This window comes from Onychomys torridus, chromosome 4, assembly GCF_903995425.1.
Source record: "Onychomys torridus chromosome 4, mOncTor1.1, whole genome shotgun sequence".
NCBI lineage: Eukaryota > Metazoa > Chordata > Mammalia > Rodentia > Cricetidae > Onychomys > Onychomys torridus.
Genome location: NC_050446.1, coordinates 94,405,408 through 94,416,480, shown reverse-complemented (window position 1 = coordinate 94,416,480; position 11,073 = coordinate 94,405,408). Strand labels below are relative to the sequence as shown.

The 11,073-nt window shown below is 45.4% G+C and overlaps 1 protein-coding gene across 1 annotated transcript in view; it reads left to right on the top strand.

Annotated features, from left to right (window-relative positions):
* Window positions 1–2,828: 2,828 nt before the first annotated feature.
* The window catches only part of Ehd4 (EH domain containing 4), a 71,930-nt gene continuing 63,685 nt past the window's right edge, over window positions 2,829–11,073 (top strand). The window contains exon 1 of the mRNA XM_036184480.1: window positions 2,829–3,158. Within this exon, the coding sequence (XP_036040373.1) occupies window positions 2,923–3,158 (236 nt within the window). The 5' untranslated portion in view covers window positions 2,829–2,922. The remainder of the gene's footprint in view (window positions 3,159–11,073) is intronic.

The following is an 11,073-nucleotide window of genomic DNA, read 5'->3' as shown; positions in this document are numbered from 1 at the left end:
CCTGATCCAGTTTTCATCTCTAAAACTCTTTCCTTTATTTTTTACATGTTTTGCCTTCCTGTATGTGTACTATGTGCATGCAGTGCCTGCAGAGGCCAGAAGAGGGCGTTGGGCCCCTGAGTCAACATGTGGGTGTGTATAATTAAACCTGGGTCCTCTGGAGGTAGTTCTCTTAGTCACCAAGACATCTCTCCAAACCCTTGTTATTAAATGTTTAAAGGTCTATACATTCTGGATAGAAGCCTTTGTGAGATGTTATCTGTAAACATATTCTCCAACTCTGCACCTTACCTTTCCCATAGTTTTTAAGTTTGATGAAATCCAGTTTATCAACTAATTTTCTTTATATGGATGTCCCTCTGGTGTTATCTAGAAAAAAAATTCCCTACCTTACAACCACACAGATTTTCTCCTATGTTTTCTTTGAGAACTTTTTATAATTTGTAAGTTTTACCTTTAGTTCTAGAATTCATTTTTAGTTAATTTGAACATAGGGAATGAGACCTGGATCAAAATTAATGTTTCTCTATACAGGTATCCTATTGTTCTTGAACTGTATGTGGGTCGTATTTGGTGAGGGGGGGGGGATGGAACCCATTGCTTCATGCATGCATCTACATTCTAAACTGTTTATATAAAAGACTTTCTCAGCCAGTCTTGGTGGCGTATGCCTGTAATCCTAGCACTTGGAGGCAGAGGCAGAAGAATCGAGATGAGTTCAAGGTTATTCCCATGTATCTGGTAAGTTCAAGGCCATCTTGGGTGCGTGGGACTCTGCTCCAACAAGAAAACCAAATAATTCGAATTATCCACTAAATTGCCTTTGTACTTTGTCAAAAATCAGTTGGCCATGTATGTGGAGGTCTCTTTCTAGACTCTGTTCCATTGTTATGGTGATTCATCACTAAATGATGGCATGTTCTGAAAATGCAGTGTTAGGCATTGTGTGAGCATCATGGAGTTTACTTACATAAACTAAAATGTGCCATCATAAGTCAAGAAAACCTTACAAAAGCCTGTTGCCTGCTGCTGAAATGTCATTACTGCATGCTTATTAGATAATTTTTGCATTAATACCACATTGTCTTGATTTTTTTGTAGCTTTATTAGTCTTGAAATGAGGTAATATAAGAGCTCCATTTTTGTTATATTTTACATTTTTTTTTCTATTCTGGGACCTTCACATCCACTATATGAAATTTAGAATCATTTTGTTAATTTTGACTAAAACAAAAACCTGCTGAGATTTTTATTAGAATTGCATTAAATGAATTAGGGAAAACTGGTCTTATTGTTGAGTCTTCCAGCCGTGGACATGATATAGGCAATGTATATCTAGGCCTCCATTTCTCTTAGAAATACATTGTGATCTCAGCATATAGGTCTGGTACATTTGATTAGATTTAGCTCTAAACGTTTGTTAGTTTTGGTGCTATTCCAAGGGATGCAGATTTTCCACTTCAGTGTCCAAAGTGTTGTTTCTAGCATGTAGACATAGCTGACTCTTGTATCCAGAAGCCTCACTAATAAATTTTCCTCACAGACCAGCAGCTTCTTGTCTGGATATACCAGTTTATCCATTGTCTACTGAAGGCCACCTTGGTCGCTTCCAAGTTTTAGTGAACAAAGCTGTCATAAACACTCGCGCTTCACTGGCAACACCTGGCAATCGTTCAAAATGCAGTTTTACAATTGCCTCACGAATCAACTCCGCATTTCTTCCAAGTTCAAGAAGTAATTCATGAGTCGGGCGGTGGTGGCGCATGTCTTTAATCCCAGCACTCGGGAGGCAGAGGCAGGAGGAGGATCTCTGTGAGTTCGAAGCCAGCCTGGTCTACAAAGCGAGTTCCAGGGCAGCAGGACAGCCAGGACTACACAGAGAATCCCTGTCTCGAAAAACCAAAAAAAAAAAAAAAAAAAAAAAAAAAGTAATTCATAAACGATCTTTCTCCAAATTTTATGCACACAAGAATCACCTGAGCTCCATCTCTCAACATTTTAATTTGGTGGGTCTGTAGTGAAAACTAGAGGTCTGTATTTTAACAAGCCTCTCCGATTATTCCTATGCAGCTGACCTCACCGACCACGCTGAAAAGGCGCTGGAGCGTTTCTCGCCTAGGATACACAGGTGATGGCCAATTATTTCTACCAGTGTCTAGGTTTTATACTGGAAAGGGGGCGGCGAGGAGCTGACAACAGCTGTGGTGTATGTTAGTGTTGAAATTAGATTGTAATAATGGCCCCATGAGATAGAAATCAAATAAATCCAAGGAGAAAGGGGGCCTTTAATTGATCCAGAATTCAGCGGAGGCAGGAGAAATATCCACGCAAATACACTGAAGTTTATTTCCTCTCCTTCAAAATATGCCAGTTATATCGGTGAACCTGGTGAGCATGAGTCTCTTCGGCAGTAAACAGGGTAATAACCTGCCAGCGGAAAAGGAACCTGTCTGTCAACTTTCTGAATTTTCCGTCTCCAGGACCGTGTCCAAAAGCTTAGGATGAGTCGCGTTCCAGAAGGGAGACCTCCGGTGGTTCATTCCTACCAGCTAAGCCTTGCCCGGAAGCCGACGCCACCTGGCCAGAAGGATGTACCCGGGCAGACGCGCCCGTGCCACCCAGCCGGGGCTACTCCCTCTCCTCGCCCCGCCCTCTAGACCGATGCCGTCATCAATAATTCATTAAGACACGCCTTTCCATTGGCTAGAGCCTCCACTCCTCGCTGGCACACGCCCAATGAGGAAGGACCTGAGAGCGCTTCTGAATAATGAGCGCCCGCCCGTGACGCAGCGGCTGATGATTGGTCGTTGAGGCAGGGGGCGGGCCCGGGAGCGGGCGGCGGCGAGAGCTCCCCAGGCGCGGAGATCGAGCGACTCAGGCAGGGTCTGACTGGAGCGCGGCGGGCGGCAAGTTGGCGGCGGCATGTTCAGCTGGATGGGACGGCAGGCGGGCGGGCGCGAGCGCTCGGGCGGCATGGACGCGGTGCAGACGGTGACGGGCGGCCTGCGCTCGCTCTACCAGCGCAAGGTGCTGCCGCTGGAGGAGGCGTACCGCTTCCATGAGTTCCACTCGCCGGCGCTGGAGGACGCCGACTTCGAAAACAAGCCCATGATCCTGCTGGTGGGCCAGTACAGCACGGGCAAGACCACCTTCATCAGGTACCTCGCCGCGCAGGTTACGCGCAGAGCTCGGTGGCCCGTCGCCTCTCCCGACCCCGACGGGCTCTCGTCGTGCGAGGCTCCCCTGAGCACCGCGCTGCCAGCCCCCCTTCCTTGCAGTTGCCAAGGCCTGCCTTGAGCCTGTCACCCTGGCCTGGGAGCACGGGAGAGGAAGGGAGGGCGAGGCTCTAGAGAGCATCATCAGTACAGCCTAGGGCTGGAAGTGAGAATGGAGGAGGTATGCGGGACCTAGTTGGAGAAGTAAGCTTCCGACACAGTGACAAGGAATGAATGAATGAATGAATGCACGCATGCATGCCACGGTGGAGGCATTGCCGTGTCTTCACGTGCCACCCTGTCCCAGCGGCTGCCATCCTTCAGCTTTATGGTGTATAGGAAGTTAGCCTCCAGTGTGGCCGCCTCACCAGCCTGTGGAACGAAGGGGAGTGTCAGGTTACTATTTGCTGGTTTCCATTTCTTCACCCTTGACAAACTGAAAATATTTGTCACGCTCGCTCCGTCTCCGGAAGCAATAACCGTGCTTGCCCTGCGGTTCCAGTCACACTCTGAAACAGACGGCTTTTTAAATAAGGCATCTTATTGCTGGAGCAACCAGCATCTTAAAACTCCTTTTCAGTCTGGCGGTGGTGGCGCATGCCTGTAATCCCAGCACTCAGGAGGCAGAGGCAGGGGGATCTCTGTGAGTTCGAGGCCAGCCTGGTCTACAGAGCGAGATCCACGACAGCCAGGGCTACGCAGAGAATCCCTGTCTCACAGAACAAAACAAAACAACTTCCTTTCTTTGAGAAGATTTGTGTTTTGTTTTGTTTGGGGGAGGGTTTTTAAAATTACTTATTGATTGATTGGTTGAGTTAAAGCCCCTGTCAGTCAGAGCAAAATGACTCAGCATTTAAGATTTGGATCAGAGTTTGGAAATCAGAACACTCTTCATCATTTGTTGTTCAACAGGTGTTCAGAAAACTGCATTCGTTTTTGGGGTCCCTGCCATTTCTGTTATGACCTCTTTGTCTTCAGTTTTGTGACCTACTTGGTTCCAACAAATAGAGTTACTATAAGAAATGTGTCAGGGTTGGGGATTTAGCTCAGCGGTAGAGCACTTGCCTAGCAAGCGCAAGGCCCTGGGTTCGATCCTCAGCTCAAAAAAAAAAAAAAAAAAAAAGACAAAAAAAGAAAGAAAGAAATGTGTCAAATCCAGGCCTGTAGATACACTGTGAATGAATTCAGCAAAGGAAATACACTGTGTTTTGAAATATAAAAGAAAAGCGGGGGGGGGGGGGGGGAAGTAATGTTGAAATTGTCTCGTTTGATGCTTTGTAATAAGCTGAAAATAGTGTTGAATACATTACCTCAGAAATGAAGGTAGCTATGTATTACAGTAACTGGCTCCTTGAGAGATGACGAGTATCTGGCTGTGGTGGTGCTTGCCAGTAATCCCAGCATTTGGGAAACTGAGGCATGGGGATTGTGCCTTCCAGGGACAGCCTGGGCTACATAAGGCATTCTAGGATAACCTAGACAACACAACAAAAGATCCTGTCTTCAAAACAAAACAACAGTGGTAAGAACAACAACAAAACCAAAATAGATGGCAGACAGCTGGCGCACTTAGGGTCTTAGTAGCAGCAGTTGTGAATGACAGGGACAGTAAAGTCCTACAAGAGTGAGAGAGGACTTTTTAAGCTTAGAGCAAGAAAGAGAATAGCTTTGTTAAAATGTACTGAAGGCAGGTCCATAGCAGCCCCACCATTTCCTCCTCTTTATCTTTGCCATGGGCTTCACTGTCCCTATGCATAGCTAGGGAGCCTTTCCTAGATGCTATACCAGCCTAGCCGAAAGACGGTGTCCGTAGCCTGGCTAATAAACAGGCCTGAGAGAGGAGAGTACAACTCAGTTCGAAGGGATGTGGATTACTTTCTCCGCTTCAGATTTTGTTATATTCTCATTCTTCTCTGCTTCATTGGTTAGGAGAAGTTTTGTGGAATAGTGTTACGACAGGTTCTGAGATTTGACTCGTGGCTCTGCTTCCCGGTTAAGCACTTCTTAGTAGCTGGAACTCAGTAGGAGTTACAACCCAGGGGTAAGGGAAGAGAACCTTAACCAGAAGCTTGGGCCCAGTGGCTTTGTCATTAAACCAAGGGCCCAAAGTGGACCTGGGGATTAGAAGATCACTGTGGACAGGGAGCTGGATGAAGAGACACTTGTGGCATGTGAAATTGGCTTTAGAGTAGAGTAGGAGGAAGTGTTTGGTCTCTGGGAGGAGAGCCCCAAACAGAGGGCAGCTGTCCTGGAGACATGGGCACTTGGGGTAGTAAATAGGAGAGGCCTATGAGAGCTGGCCTTCCTGGACCCTGCTTTAGGCAGGTCCTGGATAGGGACCTGGGTGCTTTGCTTCTATCTGTGAGCACAAAGTGCTCACTCAAACTTGGGGAAGGGACCTGTCGATAAAGTCACAGATCCTTCTCCTTCCAACCAGCACAGGACTTGCAATCATGGAGGGAAATGTTCCTCTTCAATGTAGGACACAACACCGACTTTGCTATGCACCTCACACCTTTAATGAAACTCTGTTTCTCTCTCTTGCTTTGGAGAAACTAGGAGTCCCATTGTATGTGGTGGGCCAAGACATTCATCAGAACTGAGACAGCTAAGTGTGTCCCTTGTTTGATGGAAAGGTCTCCTAGGTGGGATGCCTGAAGAGCCTGGGGCATCAAGAAAATATGCTCACTCCTTGATGGGTGATCACCAGGAGGGGCCGAGTGCCAGGAAGAGGGCAAATTAAAAGAGTGAGGTTGAGGTTGGATGGAAAGAACAGATTGGTACAATCTCCTGTAGGTCATAGCATTGAAAGGCTAGAGGAGGTGGCAGATGTGGTAGAGATATTTGTCAAAGTCTCTTTAGGGTAAAGGCAGAACAGCTGACAGCTCTATTTCCCAAAAGACAGGATATATAGTAAGAACTGTTAAATAGTCTGCTTCTGACAGGCCAGGAGAAATTGCCCAGAGCAGAAGGGATTGGCAGTGGTGAACGTGCCCCTATCATCTTTGATTTTAATAGCTGAGGAAGAGCAGGTGTCGGGCTTATCCAGGATTATGTCCAAAGCTTGAAAGGAAAGGGAAAGTTTCATGGGTTGGTTCAGCAGTTAAGAGCACTTCTTGCTCTTCCAGAGAACCTAAGTTTGGAGTTTGGTTCCCAGTACACACATCAGGTGGCTCACAACCATCTGTAACACCAGCCCCAGGGAATCCAATGACCTCTTCTGGACTTCGTGGGCATCTGCATTCACAGGTGTGTGTGCGCGCACGCGCACACACACACACACACACACACACACACACACACACACACACACACACTCACTGGGCCCAGCTGCTATAAAGCAAAATCATTCCACTTTGAAACATGGGAGGCTCCCCGAAAATCAATTAGAACTACAAACTGCAACTTCTGCTCTTCAGGGTTCTACTTCCTCTCTTCCTCCTGTACCCTGGCACCTTCCCCCAAGAAAATGTATTCTAATGAGGAGAAAAGAAGAAGTGACTTCAGAAACTACGTAGGCTGGACTGGAGCTAACCCAGTGCTTTCCTAGCATGGGTGAGGTCCTAGGTTCAATCCCCAGCGCTAAAATAAAAGAAACCAGGTAGGCTTTAAAGGGGCAGAGAGCAGGGCAATAGGTAGGGAAAGACACAAACTGCATCCAGACTGGAAAAGAGTGAAACCGTTTGCAGTTCACATGGTCTTAATATTTAAAAAAATCTTGATAAGAAACAGAAATCTATTGCATTTCTCTAGACTTGAAATGAACAGTCTCAAAGTGACATTAGGCAAGCAAAACTGTTTGTGATAGCATCCAAAACGGATAAAGTATTGACACCTGGGAATAAGCCCAACAAAACGCAGTGCAAGACTTTTGCATTGAAAACTAGTCATTACAAAAAGAAATGAAGGAAGACCAAGTGAAAAACCACCCTCTCTCTGTGGATTGGAGGCCACTGTAAGATGGCAATGCCCCTGGACTGCTGTTTGTTTGCTGAGACAGAGTCTCAATGTAGATATTGGTGGCCTGGACCCATTATGTAGCCCAGGAGAGCCTCAAAATTGTACTAGTTCGACTTCTGCCTCTGGGGTTCTAGAGTTCTAGGGTGTGCCACCATACCTAACCAGTGCACCTGAATTGGTTGTCAGATTCAAAATAATTTCTATTAAAATATTTTTGTTTGTTTGTTTGTTTGGGGCAGCAATTGACAAGCTGATTCTATAATTCTTGGGAACTCAGGATTGCAAAAAAGTGGCCCTGAAGAAGAACTCACATTTCCTGATTTAGAATTAATCACGGAACTACTGACAGCCATATAGTGTGGCACCAGCAGAAGGACAGACAGATTAGTGGGACACACCTGAGAGCCCCAGATAAACCTTCCTGTTTATGATCAACTGATTTTTGACAGGATAGCCTGACAGTTCAATGGGAAAAGAATGGCTTTTTCAACAGATGGTGCTGGGACAGCTGGATCCGCATGTGCAGAAGCAGTGAAGAGAGATTGGTCATGGGCATGTGGTTTCTTTTTGGAGTGATAGAAGTGTCCTGAAATTGGGTAGTGGCACTGGTCATACAACTTTGAGAGTGAACCAAACACAGATCTACTCTTTAGGACATATGAACTGTATTCCAGTTGGGATTGGGGTATAGCTCAGCAGTGAATGCTTGCCTAGCCTGCACAGGGTCCTGGGTTCAATCACTAGAAATGAAAAATAAAAACAAACCAATAAAAGCATTCTTCCAGGATGAAGTAGCCTGTAATTTCCATAATTTCCACAATTCTGTAATTAGTGCCAGTCAAGTCATTTGTGCATCTGTATGTGCTAATTTAAAACAAAAAATGTATTCCAGAAAGAAAACAAAGTAGAGATGAACCAAAGGAATGAAAGAGCAAAGAGAGCTAGAGAGTCCGTGTGAGGCTGAGGGAGCACAGACAGCTGCCGAGGAACCTGGTGGTTTATTTCTCCTGTGTGTCTCTCATCAATAGACATTCATCACTCATAATATTTAGGTTGATAAAATAAATGTATGACAAGGATTTCTTTTAAAATCCTTAATAAGGACTGGAGAAATGGCTCAGTGTTTAAGAACACTGGCTGCTATTACAGAGGAGCCAGGTTTAGTTCCCTGTATCCACAGGTGGCTCATAATCATCTATAACTCCAGTTCCAGGAGATCTGACACCCTTTCCTGGCCTCCACAGGCACTGTATGCAGGTGGTATACTTATATTTATAAATGTAAAACACTCATACGTAAAAGAAAAAATTAATGCTTAATATTATTATGTATTAAACTTAAAAAGTACTATTTTAGATTTAATATATCAGTTGATAGAGTGCTTCTCTAGCATGCAAAGGCTCTGGGTTTCATCCCTAGTACTGCATATAACAGGTATGATGATACATGCCTATAATCTTAGTACTTGGGGGGGAGAGAGAGAGAGAGAGAGAGAGAGAGAGAGAGAGAGAGAGGCAGCAGGAGCAGAAGTTCAAGGTCATCCTTATCTGCCATAGCAAACTTGAGGCCCGCCTGGGCTGAGTAAGACCCTCCCTCTCTCTCCACCCGCCCCACACACTTACATGTATATTTAGTAGGGAAAGGAGGTGGACACTCCAGCATTTTCAGCAAGTTTCTGGTTTGAATCCCATGGATTATATATCTATCCCTGCAGAGAGAGGAGACAAAACACATGGAATGGGGTCGTCAGCCCCTCACCTACATGGCTGAAGAATAGGGAAGGGCGATGCCTCTGGATGCTGTTATCAGAAAAGAGAGGGGGTTGCTAAACAGGCAAAACATTGCAGAGCCTCACAGAACCTACAGAAACCAAGGGAGGAGAGGGCCCAGAGAACCAGGTATTTCTTGGGGAAAAGGATCGAAACAGAGCATATAGGTGGATCGGCCATCAGGAGCCAAAGTGACCTTGGCAAGAGCTGTCAGGAAGTGGTGATGGTGGAAGCCAGGTGGTGTTGGGTTGAAGAATGTGTGGGAGGCATTCAATACAGAAAATCCTCAGTAGCAGGGCACTGGAGTGGAGGATCCACTGTCAGAGACATTTTACTGGCTTGCTTAAAGAAGAGCGTGACCTCAGCACGGTTATAAGTGGACGGAAGGGGGAGGGCTGTGGAGAAAAAGCAACTGGTCCCCGAGAACAAAGTAGAACTAGGGCTTGAGGAAGGGTGGGATGGCTGTGGTGCAGTCGCTGTGTGACATTGGTGACAGTATTTGGCACAGCCACTCATTGTATTATCTGCTTGCAAGTGGCTGAGTATCAAGGCAAATGTTGGTGGAAAGAGGACTTTTTTGGTGGGGTGGCGGTAGTAGGTTTGTTTTGTGGCACTGGGATTTGAATGAAGGATGCTGCATGTGCCAAGGAAGTAATCTGCTGCCGAGCTATGACCTTAACCCAAAGATTTTTTTTTTTAAATTTAAAAATTCTCATTTAGATGATTACTTCTGAAAGACATTTACTATATATTTCAAACCTTGGGATTGTGATCAAGAAAGTGTTGGTTCCTAAGTCTGGCTGTATATCTGAATCACCTTTCAATCCCTTGGTCTGAGACATCGCTTGGAAAGTGGCTGCCAGAAGCTCCCTCTGATTCTTCTGTAGCCTTATCCAGGGAACATTTGGGAACCATTGATACCTAAAGGGCCAAGTAGTGGAATTACGACAGCTGAACCATCAAGCCTTAATTAAGAAGCTCAGCCTTGATCCAGCAGAGGGAGACTGACTCCAGTGAACTCTCCACCTGTTCCTAGCTTTATCTAATCACATTTTTAGCCATGACTCAGATAAAGATACAGAGATCCTGCTGGAAATTACATGATAAATACAACTCAGCAAAATGATGTTTTTCCCCACTTAATGTAACTTGTTGAAAATTTCTAATATCACTAGATAGTCTTCAAAAGTGGTTTCAAGGGCTGGGAAGATGGCTCAGTGGGTAGGCACATTTGCTCTTGTAAGCATGAATGCCTGAGTTCAAATCCCCAGCACCCACATAAAAAGGTGGACATGGCTCTTGGGTACCTCTGACCTCAGTATTGTAGAGACAGGTAGCTGAAATGACTGACTAGGAAGCTTCTGGTTCAGTGAGAGACTGTCTCAAATCATAAGGTAGATAGAGGAAGGCGCCTGAAGTACTGCATCTCACATGCATGTATCGCCCACCCCACCCCATGCAACTTAAATGGTTGCATCTTTCTGTATCACAGCTTGAAGCATTTGTTTCTAATCTTGCATGTTGTGCACAATACTGTGATGAATACTTTTGGTCAGAAGACTTTATTTCCAGTTTTTTTCTTAGAATAGCCTGAGCATAAATACTGCATTCAAAACAAAACAAAACAACAAAAAACTAGGGAGATATCTTGGGCTATAAAGTGCTTGTCATGCAAGCATGAGGACCCGAATTTCCATCACCAGAACCCACATAGAAATGTCAGGCATGCTGCTGTGCATTTGTAACCCTAGGACTTAGAGGGGCAGCAACAGATGGATCTCCAGGGCCGGCCAGCTTACTCAGTGAGCGCCAAGCCAGTGAGAGAATCTTTCTCACAACTAAAGGCGGATGCTCCTTGAGGAGTGTCACCCAGTGTCACCCTCTGGCTTCCACAAGCAGATGCATACAGGTGCACATGCACCTGTATACCCACATGCACACATACCTAAGTACACATGCAAAAACACCTCACTATTTTTCCAGGCTTATGTATATTGCTAGATTGTTGTATCTGCCAATATCCATGGATACATACTGTTTTTCAGAAAGGGTACTCCAAATTAAACCCCCACCAGAAATGAAGATCAGGATCACAGCAAATCTGCTCTTTTTTAAAGCTTGTAATGTTG